Source organism: Octopus bimaculoides, chromosome 1, assembly GCF_046866305.1.
Source record: "Octopus bimaculoides isolate indiv1 chromosome 1, ASM4686630v1, whole genome shotgun sequence".
Classification (NCBI taxonomy): domain Eukaryota; kingdom Metazoa; phylum Mollusca; class Cephalopoda; order Octopoda; family Octopodidae; genus Octopus; species Octopus bimaculoides.
The window spans coordinates 96,708,380-96,726,152 of NC_142928.1; the positions used below are offsets into that span (position 1 = coordinate 96,708,380).

Sequence of the window (17,773 nt, forward strand, 5' to 3'; positions counted from 1 at the left end):
CGCTTAATAACTGGTGCTGGTGTGTTTATGTCCCTGTAGCTTTGCAGTTCGGCAAAAAAAAAACCCATAGAATAAGTACCAGGTTTTTAAAAAATAAGTACTAGGGGAGATTCGTTCAACTGAAATTCTTCAAGGTAGTTCCCCAGCGTAGTCGCAATCTAATGACTGAACCAAGTAAACGATAAAAGATATATACGAAGTGGTATCAAAAGTTTACTGGACTAGTTCTGTTGCGCACCAGAAGATGGCAACACACGGTTGCGTGCGCAGTGAGAGCTGGCAGTGACCTTCATAAGGCTGATGCCAAGTGACATCGCTGTGTTTACTTCGCAAGTTGTGAAATTTGTGTTTTTGTGATCACGTGTATGCTGTAGCCTGCGATTTTTGTCATGGACAGGAAGTTGGAACAAAGAGCCAACGTGAGATTTAAACTTGGGAAGTTTGCAACAAAGGCATGGAGCATGTTTCGGTAAGCTTACAGCAACGAGGCAATGGGTCATACGCAATGTTTCGAATGGCGCTTCAAAAGCGGAAGAAATCCCTGGAAGACAATGAGCGATCTGGAAGACCTGCCACAAGTTTCACCCCTGGAAGTGTGGAGAAAATTCATCAGTTAGTGCATGAGGATGGCCGGAGGACAATCAACGACATTGCTGATGTTGTTGGTCTGTCGTATGGGTCCGCGCAAGCAATCCTAACGTCTGCGAAGAATTGGATTCTTCACGACGACAATGCACCCTGTCACCCAGCTTTCCTCACTCGTGTTTCTCGCCAAAACCATGGTATCGCTTTCACACCCACCCTATTTGCCAGATTTAGCACCTGCAGACTTCCATCTCTTCCCCAAGATAAAAATGCAGCTCAATGGTTGCCGTTTAAACACCGTTGTCGAGATCCACAGCGAATATCAGAAGATAGTTGACTCGCTTACGAAAAACGACTTCGAGACTGGATTCTAAAAGTGGCAGGAACGCTGGGATCGGTGTATTGCTGGGCAATGTGACTATGTTTCGAAGGAGGTGATGTTAAAACTTAGGTGAATAAGTTATTTTTTATTTAGCATAACTAGTCCAGGAACCTTTTGATACCACCTCGTATGCATTTTGTGTATATGTAAAATGTGTCTATGTAAGTTGTATGCAGTGTGAACATTTAAAGTGGAGAGTGAATAACATCTGTATGTCGTAAAATGGTCACAAATCTCGTCTTCTGATAGTATCCAGACTATAACAAATATTATGGCACATACATAATATATGCTGTGTATATGTATGCCGGCGCCATTAACTTTGCTTTGGCCTGCAACTTATAAATTAATATAGCCATGGCATACTTGTGTAGCAATTTAATTATGTGATTATTTGTTAAAATTGTTTTAAAGTTCCTTAAACTTCAGAACTTCGTTTATAATAATTATAACATTGCGTTATGGGGTTCTTTTGATGAATTCCAGGTTAATCAACGAAGATGAAGAACAGGAACATACGAGAGCAAAACGTGGAGCCAGTCGTTTCCGGCTTCATAGCTACCATTCAACACAACAGGTTGGTTATATTTTCTTTTATTTTTTTATCAATGCACTGGAGAATATATGAGGTACAGGCTTCTTTTCCTGTTTTAACTTATGGTTAGTGTGTATAATTATTAGTAAAGCTGTTGATTTGTATAGTTAAACCTACATCTGGTTCTGTCAAAATCTATAACAGGAATAGTGTACGTAAACTCTCTCAGATAACGCGCAATATTGTAAGTAAAGAGCGTAAGTAGAAAAGAGCGAAAAATATGGCTAGGGCTTATTGAAGCTAAAATATTGATTTTCAGCATAAATGCAGGGCCTCAAATTTTGGAGACAGATTTAGTGGAAAATGGACCTAATAAATGCTTGGTATTTATATTATAGACGCCCAGAAGGATAAAAGGCAAAGTTAGCCCTGGCCTGGAGGAATTCAAACTAGGACTTTAAATAGATGTATTTCTCATATCTGCATTTTTGTAGCTTTTGTTATCCTTTTCTATAGTAAAATAGTGGAGGCGCAATGGCCCAGTGGTTAGGGCAGCGGACACGCGGTCGTAGAATCGCGGTTTCGATTCCAGACCGGGCGTTGTGAGTGTTTATTGAGCAAAAACACCTAAAAGCTCCACGAGGCTCCGGAAGTGGGTGGTGGCGAACCCTGCTTTCTTTCACCACAACTTTCTCTCACTCTTTCTTCCTGCTTCTGGTTGTACCTGTATTTCGAAGGGCCAGCCTTGTCACACTCTGTGTCACACTGAATATCCCCGAGAACTACGTTAAGGGTACACGTGTCTGTGGAGTGCTTAGCCACTTGCACGTTAATTTCACGAGCAAGCTGTTCCGTTCATCGGATCAACTGGGACCCTCATCGTCGTAACCGACGGAGTGCCAAGTAAAATAATTATTAAAATAAACTAGTCCATTGTGTTGGAAGCAGAGAATTCATGTATACTTTTCTTTATCCCGTGAATCTTTTAAAGGGCATAGATTGCTTCGATTGCATGGTGCTTCCAATATAAATCTCCCTAGAATAGGATGAAGGTTCTTTGGAAGACAACATTCTTAGATTATTTTATACCTATTTCTGATGGTTGTTTTAACGGAGCAATGGAGAGAATAAAATGCTCAGCTTAGAAACAATGAAATATCTGTACAGGATTTGAATCCACAACTTATAAGCAGGTAGTTCGATACTTCATCTATTTGGTTACCTTGTCTCTAGCATAGGTGCTACAGCAATATTGTACTATCACTTAATTCAACACAACTACATCATAAAATATCATAAATATTTAAATATTTTTACACATATCGAATTCAATTTGATATAACAGTCGATATTCTGTATAGTGTATCTCTGCAAGTACGCTGAAAGATTTATTGTCAATTTTGTAAAGTATCCTTCGAACAGAATACCAATATATTCAGTCAAGAAAAGACGAGAGAACAGTTACAAAATGAATGATGAATTAGTTTATGTTAAAAAGGCAATACTGTGGTTTATGCTCTTATCATTTTGTCTTATAGTTTTGTTACTTTCACAGCAAAAAGAGAAATGTTTTAACCGATACTAAACCACAAATTTATAGAAGAGTATATTTGATTGAATTAACTTTCACTTTTCATCTTAGAATTAATAGCGAAATCTATCCCGTTTGGATCTGAAATTTAAGTGTCGAATCACGAAAGGAAATACTAATATTTTCCCTATTTCTCAAACACTACTCTCCTGTAAAGAAGTAAAATATTTAGACTTATTTTTAACATATACTGCTGTAGTAAATTTTCCTCTGAAAGTAAGGCTGTTATCTCTGTACTTAGCATCGCATATTAAAATATATTATTAGAGCCAGAACTGAGAGCTTACTATGAAGTAATATCTTCCATAAAATTCCTACCCGTTTCACTGGACATCCATATCAGCCTTTACGAACGATAGTGTGTGTGTGTGTGTGTGTTTATAATACAACACATCTAAAAACACTATATATAGATGCCCACCTGAAGCAAAGATATAATGAAACATTACCGTATTTGCCGACGCCGGAGATGCTCCAGCCTGGATGACGCATCCCAATTTCTTTAAAGTTTTGGTAAAAATTATGTATATATATATATATATATATATGTATATATATATATATATATGTATATATATATATATATATATATATATATATATATATATATAAACAAGGTTTCAGTACTTTCAAATACCTTTCCAAGATGTTTCCTTGATAGCTTATTGATATATAGATCCTTTTGATCTCTTATAGTCTGCATTTATTCCTTTACTTCTGTAGACAGACACACTGTAAGACTAACATAGATACTCCTCTTATGAAGTTAATTGTGTGTTCTAAAAGATTTTAACTTTCGTCCTATAGAATGTACGATAAATCTTTCAGACTTATTACGGGAATTTAATAGCGCTTTTCTTTCTGAAAAATACGATGAATTCAAAAGTATTCAAAAAAATAATCCCTGGTATTCACCAATTTAAGGAGATCCTGACAACATGAAAGCTTTCTTCGTTGACTCATCAGATAATTTCCTGCGCTAGAATTCACATTTGATTGTTTTTCCGTATGCAAGTTAGTTGCCGTTAGGTATATATCAGGTTTGAATATTAATATAGAAAACTGAGATAAGATCTGCATGTGATGTACAGGTGGATCAATGTACATGTACCTACATATGATAATGCTATTGACAGGATTTATGAGATGAATTTTAAAAGGTGTTACATTGATATGTAACATTTCTAGTGATAACTATTTTGATCACTTCTTTCGTAGTAAGTAGCAGGTCTATAGGGACTAGTATCAATTATAGAGGAATAAGTTTCAATAACGTTTAAGGTTGTATCTGAAAGGGTTAATGGCGTTAATTTCAATAATATTTTTGTTAATATAGAATAGGTCTGGTGAAACGAATATAAAAAGTGTTATCAAATATTATAGGATCAATTGCATGAATTTATTGCAAGGAATACAAGAAACGAAATTTGAAAATCGTGGTTATGGTAATGACGATGATGATGATTGTAAATGTTAAATCAAAATTATTCAACCGCAGACAGGATGAATGATGGTTGTGAAAATAGTGATGATTAAGTTACAGATTGTGCAAACTTTCGTTTAATGTCCTTGACTTAAAACGTTATTTACATTATTTCAACTGCACTTTGCATACAGAAAAGCAAACACAGTAAAACTTGAGACTGACAGCAACCAGTTTACAGATGATAGTTTTCAATATCCTATATTTAAGGCCATAATGTTAGCAAAAAGATAGCCTTCCAGTGTTTGGCTTCGTTCCTTGATATATTAAAATCCTGCCGGATCTAATATTACTATTCATCCTTTTGGGCTCTTTAATATAAATACTAGCAATATGCAGGTCGAGGATCATTCTGTCCCGTACAAATGTTAGTATATTGTACATAATAAATCAATATTTTGTTCCATTTAATAAACTGAGATTATTTTGAGGGTGTTGGTTGATAATCCAGACAAGCGAAGGCTGTTGGAAAAGGGTGAGGCAAGAAATCGCTATATTCTATCTCACTTGTCCTCCAAAGTATTTGGCTGTTGTGCCAAATAATAAATAAATCAATGTTTAGTTTAACATGTAACGTAAGCGGTACATTGTCGTCAAACCGGAATTGCAGGTCGATTTCAACGTACAGTTCAAATAGTACTGAGGTCAATTCTGCTGTCCATCCTTTCGGGGATTGATAAAGTGTCAAGTGCGAGGCTCGATGGAATCGACTAACACAACTTCGCTCTAAATGGCTAACTTTGTGTCTAAATCAGGAATTATTATTGTTTGATATGTTTTGTGTTTTCTTCTTTCAGATCTACACATTCCTGGAATCTGTGTGCTCTAAGTCTAAGTACCATTGTCACCTCTTCAACATTGGCCGTTCGTCAGAAGGGCGAGACATCAAAATGCTACGCGTAAGTTGTTACACCACTAATAAGTGACCACTATAAACACCTATGTACAAGTCAATGAGAGAGCCACAACATGATTTCTCAATCTGCTAAAAATAAAGTGTATAATATATAATTTAGTTATTACATATATATATATATATATATATATATATATATATATATATATATATATATATATATATATATATGGATTTAGTTTTCGTAATGAGATTAAAAAAAACCAAGGCTGTGTGCATAATAGAACATTTATAAATAAAAGGTCTTACACCTGTTTCCAGGATTTTTATTATATCCCTTCATCGGAGACGATGTGAGAGAATGGTTAAGCAATAGGGATATAATAAATATCCTGGAAACAGCTGTAAGACCTTTTATTTATAAATGTTCTATAATGCACACACCCTTGGTTTCTTTTTATCTCATTACGAAAACTAAATCCTTATATTCACACACTGATATATGACCTACGTTGGACCCCTTATTCGCATAATCCCCGAACCTGGAGCTTAACTATGGTCTATCCATAGCACTTACTCAGCATTACCTGAAACCTCTGGGTCTAATTGACACCACTATCGCTCATAACCTCCATATATATTTATATATATATATATATAATTATGTGTATTTCTTCTATCTTAATGAATAAAAATTCTTCTGATAGAATAAATGGGTTAATAGAAACCAATGTAGCAAAGAACACAAAATAACTGTGGTTAGCTCCTGTTTTTAAGGCAGGAACTCCTTGAAATTTTGGGTATTTGAGTATATTTAAGAATTTAAGGATTGGAGAAAACGCATGTTATAATTGCATACTTTATTCCTACATATGTTTCAAAGGATTACACCCTGTGTGATCCATAGGGATCTTTGATATTAAAATTGTAACCTTCTCAACAGGGAAAGCATGGGAATCATCTTAAACGTAAGACATTATGACCGATTATGAAAACAATAGATGGATAAGGTTATGACTTGATTCATTTGAAAAAAACCGTTAGAGAATTGGACGCTGCCGGATAGTGGGTTGGACAACACATACCAATCAATGTGTAAGAGCGTACATGCATACATAAATACACATACACAAACACACACATATACATGCATACTGATACACACACACACACATATACATATATATATGCGCATATACACATACATACACATGTGCACCCGTATATACATATGTATACATATATATACATACACACACACACACACACACACACATATACATATACATACACAGCTATATATATACACACACTCAGTCATAACCTTATCCATCTATTGTTTTCATAATCGGTCATAATGTCTTACGTCTAAGATGATTCCCATGCTTTCCCTGATGAGAAGGTTACAATTTTAATATCAAAGATCCCTATGGATCACACAGGTTGTAATCCTTTGAAACATATGTAGGAATAAAGTATGCAATTATAACATGCGTTTTCTCCAATCCTTAAATTCTTATATATATATATATATATATATATATATATATATATATATATATATATATATATATATATATATATATATATATATATACAATTTGAAAATCTTACACGACTAGGTGAAAAGCGCTTTATTTAATATGTGACATTAATAAAAATCTGTAAATGTACAAACATCCAGATTTCTGAGTACCTTAATTTTACATATATATATATATATATATATATATATATATATATATATATATATATATATATATATATAAAATACAGAATGGGACAAGAACGCAAAACATCCAAACAGTTAGGTGATACAAGAAAGACACAAGACATACAGATGGACGATACAAAGAAAACACGGACAGGTCATTCGGAGTTTTCTCTCTTCAGTCGAGATCCAGATTATCCTTGCAATTTCGGCTGGTTATTCTCAATATTGCTCCAATCTGGCCAGCCCCAAGGAAAAACTAAGCCAAGAGCATTAGATTCTTTGGAAGAAAGCAGCGAATGTATACAAAAACAAGGACAGAAAAAAAAATGAACTGTTTTGTGCTTTTCTTGTATCACCTAACTGTCTGGATGTTTTGCGTTTTTGTCCCATTCTGTATTATTTATTTATATATATATATATATATAGCGGCGTACGTACATCTGTCTCATATATATGTTGCATAGATAACACATATGTAATGCAAAAACTCCCTTCAGACATGCGACAGTCAATAAAATAGAGATATTAATTTATTATTTTATTCTTTCTGTGCAACCCAGAACCAAATGATATAAACAATATATTTCGTCTGTAGCATGCCCTTTCTGTAAGAGGGAGATTCAAAATATCTAATTGAATTCACTTCAATATGTATTTCTATATTTCTTGCAAATGTGCTGCATTCTGCCTTTCCAAGAAATTAACGTATTCTTGACATACGATACCGAACGTTTCAGTTTACAATAATAGGAAGTTCATTCATATTTGTCAATAATTTTTCTTGGAATTAACATTCTGAACAGCTCCTCTTTTGCTATTCAGCTTTGAGTCAAATGAATCATTGATGAAAAGCATATCAGTTATTGTAAATGGCACAGAAAGTACCATAGTCAGGGAGGGTTATCTGTGGTGTGGTATTTGCTTGTTGAAAAATATTACAAATGTTCATACAATTTGTGTGGCAGATAAGATAAATATATAGAGTTGTTAGAGCAAATAAAGGATTAAGTTGTGCATAAAGTCTCTCACAGCTGTTTCTAGAATAGCTGTGCATATAGTGCATATCTTAATGAGCAAAGACTTCCATATAAACGCCAACTATTTTGTCGTCAGGGAGGAAGAATTAAGGAATATCCTTAATAAAGGATATTAGTAGTTACCAGTTACATTGTTGAATGGAGAGTGAAGACAGAATAGTTGGCTTTCATACAGAATTTTTTGCTGAATGAGATATGCACCATATGCACAGCTGTTCTAGAAACACCTGTAAGATATGTTATGCACAACTTCTTAATCCCTTATTTACTTTAACAACTCCGTAATTATGTCTGTGTTATGAATTTCATGATCTAAAGTGATATCACGTGTTTTGCCTGTTCATTCTTTCCTTCTAATATACGAGGGGTGTTCATAGCCACAGGAGATATATATACAAGTAGAATAGTTAGTGGGCTGTTATGTAGATTAATGTGTGTGTGTGTGTGTGTGTGTGTGTGTGTGTGTGTGCGTGTATGTGTATATATGTATATGTATATACGTATATGTATATGTATATACGTATATGTCTGCGTATATGTATATGTATATGTATATGCATATGCATGTAGGTAAATGGATATGAATGTAAACAGATAGACATACAGATAAATAAGCACATAGGTAATATGAACAGACAATCATACATACGCACACACGCACACACACACATATATACGACGGGCTTCTTTCCTTTTCTGTCTACCAAATCCACTCACAAGGCTTTGGTCGGCTTGAGGCTATAGTAGAAGACACTTAACCAAGGTGCCATGCAGTGGGACCGAACCCAGGGCCATGTAGTTGGATAGCAAGCTTCTTACCACACACAATATATATATATATATATATATATATATATATATATATATATATATATATATATATATATATATATATATATATATATATATATATATATATATATATATATATTTATATATATATATATATATAAGATGAATACCTCCAATTATTTTATAAACAACGTGTATAAACAAAGTAACTTAATATCGTTGTATTTCTTAATTAAACCGCTAATTGCCTAGTGGGCGGGAGACAAAACATTTCAGGCCTCGATAACATAATTACAATCTTTACTTCATAAAAGGAAGTTTGCAAAGCACGCACAAGAACACGAATACATATATACATACATACATACATACATACATACATGCAGTCAGACAGGCAGACAGACCGACGGACGAACGGACAGACAGATTTAGATGTTTGGGGCACCATTTTTAAGTCTAGTGACTGTTCAGTCTTCTGAAACTCTAAACTTCCAAGTTATGGAGATGTAAATCAACATCACTTATCAAGCAATGAGACACAGACACACACAGGTATACATACAACAACACACACAAACACGCGCGTGTGTGATGTGATGTGGTGGATTCTCTTGTCGTGAACGATAAATGAGGATTAAGTAAAATAAAGCATTGATCATCTTCTATGGATACGAATGTGCCTTTTAAGGCCTACTGGTGCTTGTGGATTATTTGCTATATGTTTTCTTGAGTGGACGGCTAGGCCTGCTTTGCTTCGTGCCACAAAACCACAATGACAGATAAGGTTTCCATTTAGAGGAGCTGCGTTTTGCCAGTATGCCGTAATGCTTGCACGAAGTTGGTCTCGATGCTCAAATTTTTGAACTGAGGAGAAGCAGGACAGGCACCAGGTCCTGCGTTTTGATGCTTTGTTTTCCCAGGAAGAAAAGGGAATGTTGCATCATTTCAGATTGTCTTTTAGTTTGTCTTTGAAGCACAAAAGAGTGGCCTGCCAACTGACCTTCCTGTTGGGAATTGGCCAAAGAGAAGTTGCTTCGGAATTCTATATCACTCATACGTGAGAGATGACCAGACCATCTAAGCTGTATTTTGATGAGGATGGCTTCAATACTTGATATTGCATTTTGTTAATACCTTACTGTTATGAATGGTCACTCGGTTTTATGTTGGAGATAGTACGCAAGCATCGCATATGAAAAGCGTCAATCTGATTGATGTGCCTTCGGTACAAAGTCCAAGACGCAGCACCATTGAGCAATGTCTTCAAGACCACCGAATTATATACATTAACTTTCACCTTCAACGATACCTCGTGGCTGTTCTATAGCCTGTGATAAAGCTTACTGAAAGTGGAGCTAGCCTTCCCGATTCTGGACTCGATTTCTTTATACATCTTCGCATCGTTGGACATAATGGAACCAAGATAAATGAAATAGAAAACAGTTTTTTATTGCTTTCCCATCAACATATACCGTAAGGGCAACAGCGGAAAGATGGTTACAAATGGGCTGATGGACAAGCTCAGTTTTCTTGATGCTGATGGTCAGACCAAAAGCCTTATATATACCAAATTCACTTACATACATTGATCGACTGATCAGCCTAGGGTTATAGTAGAAAACACTTGCCAACGGTGGTCCGCGGTGGGATTGAATCTGAAACCACGTAACTGCAAAGAGAATTTCTTAAACGTACAGCCACATTTATTTGTTTGTTTGTGTGTGTGTGTGTGTGTGTGTGTGTGTGTGTGTGTGTGTGTGTGTGTGTGTGTGTGTGTGCGCGTGCGTGTGTGTGTGTGTGTGTGTGTGTGTGTGTAAAACGTCTATTCATTCTTAATATTTTCTGACAGCTTTAAACGTGAATGTCTGATGGATGTTGTTTTTGGTCCCCGAGGAACACCTCCCTTTAGACGATGTGTTTTCAGAACACGCGTGATTCACCGGTGTAAGGAACTTTGAGGCACCAGTGAATCATGTTTCTTTTAAATTCACATCGTTTAAAGGGAGATGATTCATTCCCTGTCACCAGACTGGATTAAAAAAACCTTGTCTTTATTGTCTTCAAACGCTTCCCACAGATTAAAGCAAACTTTCGCCCTTTTCTTCTCTAAATCGAGTGTCCACTGCCGAAGTGTCCTCTTTGCTCATACTTTCCGATACCCAGTGTCTTCCACCATATTCTTTTTATGAATTGTGATCACAATTCAGTTGTGCAATAAGCTCACGGATTACAATTTATTTGTCTCCGCAAATCAATTCTTCTACACCCTTGCAATTCCTGTCAGTGATCGCAGTAAATGGATTCCCACTGACTGATTCGTCTTCAATGCTGGGTTCCCCTTCTTTAAACTTAATCCGCCTGTACATAGTGTCAGTGGTTTCATCTCCGTAAGCAATATATAGCCTTCTATGGATATCGGACAAGTTGCATCCCTCATTCACCAAGAACTCAATAACACGTTACTTCGGTTTGGAACCCATCATTTATCTTGAATGAAGAACAAGAAGAAGGGTTACTCTAAAGAACACTCTAAAGTCACGTAACAGTCAAAAGAGCGCTAACACCACTCTCCGGTCAACCATGTCTGACGATTGTTTATTCATGCTTTTTGATTAGAAAAACATGATCTCACATGAAACCGCTTCGTAACTTTGCTTAACCGAACGTGGTTCGTAATTTATAAACTTGGAATTGTGTGTGTGTTTATGTGTGTGTGTGTGTGTGTGTGTGTGTGTGTGTGTGTGTGTGTGCGTGCATGTGCGTGTGAGTGTATGTGTGTGAGAGAGAGGGGATAGGTAATGAGCAAAAGCAAGAAAAATGCACAAAGAGAGGGACAAGTTTTAACAAAGGTGTGATTAGTATAACGCTTGAAAGAAAGGAAAAAGGTTTTGGGGTTTTATATATATATATATATATATATATATATATATATATATATGTATGTGCATTCATAAAATTCATAGAGGCATTGAGGGAACTCTTGTCTGATGTGTGTGTGTATATGGGAGAGAAACGTGGAGAAAGAAATAGAGTGAGTGGACGACCACCCATTAATCAATGCCAACTCTTGTGATTTCCGTTATAATCTCGGGAAGGTGATCCAACCCAGCTGTTAGATTAAAGAAACATCCTCCCACTGCCATCCTCCTTGTTAGAACTTCATTTCCGATGCAATATAGCATAATTCATGATTTATTAACATTTCCTGTTTCTGGTGTTGTGTTACGTTGCAAATGGCGTAAGTCCAGTTGCTTGTTAAACCCACAACATCCATCATTTACAAATCTCCAAACGACTTATTTCTATTGTTTTGAGCTTGTTTTTAATCAATTGTATGTTTTGTAACCATTTGTTTGCCTTTTGACTTGAAGGCCACCCACTTCGAAAAGTTTAATTGGTAGGGTCAGGAGTTCCTTTGAGCTTTTCTAGTTATTGTATTTGCTCACTATTATACGGCCTATCACTTTCATTTACTTTTTAACTAATGAGGCTTGGCCCTATTTTCTGAACACTGCAAAGCATATATTTACTTTCTGCTATTTAACTTGTCTCTTAGAATAAAATATATTTGTGTTCTGGTGGGCGCGCTTATCTGGAGGGGAATGTGCATGCGCCTATGTATGTATGTATGTATGTATGTATGTATGTATGTATGTATGTATGTATGTATGTGTGTGTATGGGTGTATGTATATATGCATGTATGCATGTATGCATGCGTGCATGTGTGTATGTGTGTATTTGTGTGTGTGTGTGTGTGTGTGTGTGTGTGTGTGTGTGTGTGTGTGTGTGTGTGTGTGTGTGTGTGCGTGCGTGTGTGTGTGTGTGTGTGTTTAAAGGCGCATGGCCTAGGGGTTCGAGCGTTGCACTTACGATTGCAAGATCGTGGTGTCGATTCCCAGACTGGCAGTGCTTTGAGTTCTTGAGCAAAACATTTCCTTTTACGTTGCTTCTGTCAACTCAGCTGCAAATGAGTAACATTCTGACAGACGGGCGTTCCATTCGGGAAGAGTGTTGACCTGTACCCACTAGCCATCGGGGTGGCATCATTTGAAGGCTACAACAATGCAATGAAGTGCATAGTGACCAGCGGTGTATAACATCATATGATAGCCTTGTCAATACAGTAACATTTATTTTATTAAATGTAATGGTTGTAACGAAGATTACATTGGACAACCGATATTTACCTTGAGAAAATAACTCAATATTCGTATAAAACAAATACGAGATCCTAATACCAGACTGATTCCGCTAACTTAGCATTTAGATTTAAGTTCAATAAAAAGATCACGAAGATTCCTTGTTTTCCCGCTTTATCTTTGTTCTGACAACAGCACTAATCAAATACGAACAAATAAGGATATGTTTATTAAAAATGCAACCAAGCTACAGCAGCGTATTTTCTCAGTTAAAGGAGATAAATTAAGGGGTTCTAGCCAGCAAAAAAAACAAAAAAAAAACAAAAAAAAAACAGAGAATCTATCATCAATATTCGCTCTATCCTATCCAAATTTATGTACATGTGTCTTGTGTATACACGTTGCTTTATTTTTTTACTTCTCAAAGTATTACTTGCTTTTCAATAACCCACTGTAAAAAGGAACAGCACAATCGGATTCCGTCCATGACAAACCAGACAATATACTTTTAATATACATACATACATACATACATACATACATACATACATACATACATACATATATATATATATATATATATATATATATATATATATATATATATATATATATATATATATATATCTATATAGCACATATATTTTTTCACGTCTGGCCGTTTCGCCTTCTTGTTTGTTCTCACTGTTTCGTTTTCCTGTTTTGTTTTGTCCGCCACTACATTCCTCCAGGTTACAAATTTAATTTGATTTAAATTTAATTTAGATTTAATTTGTGGTCCGTGGGAAGAGCCGTTTTAACGATGCGTCCTGCCCTACTCTTCGAAACGCCTGTGTTAGAATGGGGGCAGCTGATGAAGGAGATGTTCTCTATGTGACCTGTGTGTTTTCTGTACTCGTTTATCATTTTGTCTACGCTTTGTTTACAATGTCCTGTACCCAGATATGCATCTATATATCCAGGTAGATGTAAGTATGGACATACATGTACGTATATATGCATATACTCATTTATTATTTGTATTATATATATATATATATATATATATATATATATATATATATATATATATATATATATATATAATATATATGATACTAGCTTAAAAGCTGCCCTATCGGGCGGCTTTTAGGCTAGCTCCTGTGCAATAGTTGAAGCTCTCCTGGTTTCTGATTGCTCTAGTGATTCTAATTCCTTTACTCTTCTCATGTTGGCTACATTGGAAGCTCTCCTAGCTCTTCGTAAGAGCATTTGATGCGCTCTTGGATGCAGCTTGTTCAAGAGTTTGAGAGTCCCTAAGCTTTTGCATATTTTCAGCATCGGAAGCTCTCCTGGCTGCCGTTTGATCTGGGTTTTCACTTACACGGGGCTGTCTTTTCCTCGCTGCAGCCTTGGCTCTTTTGATTGCAATCTGGTCTTCTGTTGGCGGAGATTTATTTTTACGAGGCTTACTGCAATCGTATGCGATAGACAACAATAAACTGCAGAAGAACTGAAAAGTGATCGCTGCATTTAAGTATTACATTAATATTGAAGCCTACCTTTTAAAAGTTCAACGATAATTCTTCTGCCGCCACTTAATTTAAAGACAATTTGATGTACATACATCCTTACTTTTCGTACAAATTATTTCTCTTGCATGGGTGACTTTCGCTGGATTTCGCAATTTATTTCGATTATTCCCAAATTTATTTCCAAGTAATAAAAATTTTTATATTAATATGCTTGTAGTTGCATACGTAGGTACCTGTGGTGTGTATCACACTTAGTTGAAAGGAAGAGGTAAAAAGAGAGAAATGAAACTTGTTAAGCAGAAGTATAGTTGAAGTAAGAGGCAAAGCGGCAAAGAATAGAGAGTAAGAGGGAGTGAGAGAGAGAGAAAGAGAGAGAGAAGACATTGATAGTGCTGAGAAGTAAGAGAAATATACTGCGTTGAATGTAGGAAAAAATTTAGAGACAAGGAGACATAGAGGAGGGAGAGATGAGGGAGGGGGAAGAGAGAAAGATATTTACAGAGATAGATTGAGTAAACGAAAGGAGTGGGTTGAGATTGACAGCGAAAGAGAATGAAGCTATTCTCAGAGAGAAAACGTTGGAAAACGATATATGATAAAGCCATTGTGACAGTTATTCTATGCCATTTGAAAGGTATTTGTATAAAATTTCATTAAAAAAATACCAATTTTCCTGAAAGTTAAAAGGTGGAAAATGTCAAGTCCTGTGAATTTTCCGAAACTCCTCTCCCTAGCCCCTCAGAATTTTTTTCCAACAATTCTTAACATACACTCAATCAACAGGATCTAAGCGATTATCTATGGAATTTATGAGGCAACAAAGTCGGTGGGGTACACATCTGTAGTTATGCCCATAATTATTCGATAGTTATTAAATGAAGTCACTATTTACCGATGCTTACATTTTTTTATATTTTCCATGAAGTTCTCACGGGTCCAGCTAGTAAAAATTGTTGTCGTACAAAAAAATTCGTCACCAAAAGTCACGTAAAAAAATCGCCGAAAACAATCGCAGTAATGTAAACTTGGGAATACAAAATTTCAGGATTGCGGGTCCTGATTCGGCCCGGAATGTTTTTAATTTACTCACAGAATTAGCCTTTAGATTATAAAAATTGTTATTGTACAAAAAAATTTGTCACAAAAAGTCATGTAAAAAATTATGTAAAAAGTCATGTAAAAAAATCAAAAACAATCACAGTAATGAAAGCTTGGGAATCCAAAATTTCAAGATTGTGGGTCCGGATTCGGCCCGGAACGTTTTTAATTTACTCACGGAGTCGGCCTGATTCCAAAATGGTATGATATGTTGATCTGCGGCGTCTAGGAATAAAGTTGAAAAAAGCATGACACACTGACACACTGACATTCGCATTTATTATATTAGATAATATGAAATGTATAATATAATGTATAATTAGATAATATGAAATGTATAATATAATGTATAATTAGATAATATGAAATGTATACAGTGCATAAGCAATATATGACTAAGTTGTGTAATAAGCATCTTTCCCTTGTATCATTTTAATTTTTAATTTTTGTAGAACGTTTCTTCAGATATCTATGTTTTAAATGAAGGATTCAAAATCGCAAAAACTATTATTTTTTCTTTTCATTTCTTTCCTTTACCGTTGTACTGCTAACCCTAAACTCCATCTCAAAAACTCAACCCTTATATTAAACCTTAACCTTAAACCCTATCCCAAAAGCTTTAACCCTAAATCTAAACCGATTCTTTCTTTTTTTCTTCTTTTTTGTTTTCTTTTTGCATGATTCTATTCTTCTATGTCTAAGCATGTAATACGAAAGGAAAAAATTGTAGGAAAAACGTAAAAAAAATAGAAAATTTACGGTTGAATGTGTAATCCGAAACGGAGAGTGTGAAGGTTGGAAAAAGAAAATTTTAATAAAACTTTAGAACATTTGTTTTTTCATTATGATAAAGAAATTTTCCCAAAAGAATAAAAAGAAATTAGAAATTTAAATCCAAGCGGGTTTCATAATGCACAACATCGCCAATATATATTGTTTAATGTATATAAAATCCAATAGTAAACATATCGCGTAATATAGACAAGTACGTTGTTTCGAGTTCATTCTACTCAGCATCGTCGTTCAAACATTTAGCTAACATAGCATTGTTGAAAATAAGAGAGTTCTTACTAAAGAAAAAAAAATGTAAGCCGTTATGAAAAGTAAGCAACAAGACAATCATGTACTTGAAAAATTTAAGATTAGCCATTTGAAAGATTTTAGAAGAGAAGAAAATAAAAACGCACAGGCACAAACATACAGACATATACATACCTAAATTGATACATGCATATGTGTATGTATGTATGTGCAAAGAATACACGCTAACAAACATGATTTCTCTTTTTTTATCTGCATATGTGTGTGTGTGTTTGTGCCAAGTCGCTGTGTCTGATATGTATTTGTCATTTCCGTGCAAAAACATTTTTACATACATGCAAGCAAACATAGTTATAAGTATATATGTACCTGTGTATGTTTGTATGCATGAATGTATGTGTATATATGTGTGTGTGTGTGTGTGTGTATTAAGAGAGAAAGAGAAAGACAGAGAGAGGCATATACATATACATACACACACACACACACACACACACACACACACTCACGCATAACTCTATGTATGTATTATGTAATTCAATGTCATATTGACGTTTTCGGAAATTACTTTTCTGTGGTAATAAAATAAGTAATACAATTTTCGGCTTTCAGGACTCCAGGGTGCAGAAATGAACTGGAAGTCATTTTAAGCACAGGGGGTTCGCGTTTAAAGAGCAAAAGTAGAATGTTTTCACTAAAATTTCAGTACACACAAATAGAAATACAGGGAACTTCAATATTTTATAGATATTATATACTATAGTACATATACAATATGTATAACAAAAACAAACATGCGTACACACTATATTATACGAAACATGAATGTATATAGTAAATAAGAATATAGTAGTTTGAAGGAATATTTATTCGATAAACGCGGTACTTGTACATTATTGATAATCCCATATATAGAAGCAACAAACCCATTTCATCTCTACACATTTTTCGAAATACGCTTTTAGAATATTACATTGTTTCAAAACCACTTCTGGTTTTTGTTA

At 35.1% G+C, this 17,773-nt stretch overlaps 1 protein-coding gene across 1 annotated transcript in view; it reads left to right on the top strand.

Moving 5' to 3' along the window:
* Nucleotides 1-17,773, top strand: part of LOC106876015 (carboxypeptidase B) — a 98,132-nt gene that overhangs the window by 62,030 nt on the left and 18,329 nt on the right. Inside the window, exons 4-5 of the mRNA XM_089354397.1 lie at nt 1,454-1,544; nt 5,374-5,475. Of these exons, the coding sequence (XP_089210523.1) occupies nt 1,454-1,544; nt 5,374-5,475 (193 nt within the window). The remainder of the gene's footprint in view (nt 1-1,453; nt 1,545-5,373; nt 5,476-17,773) is intronic.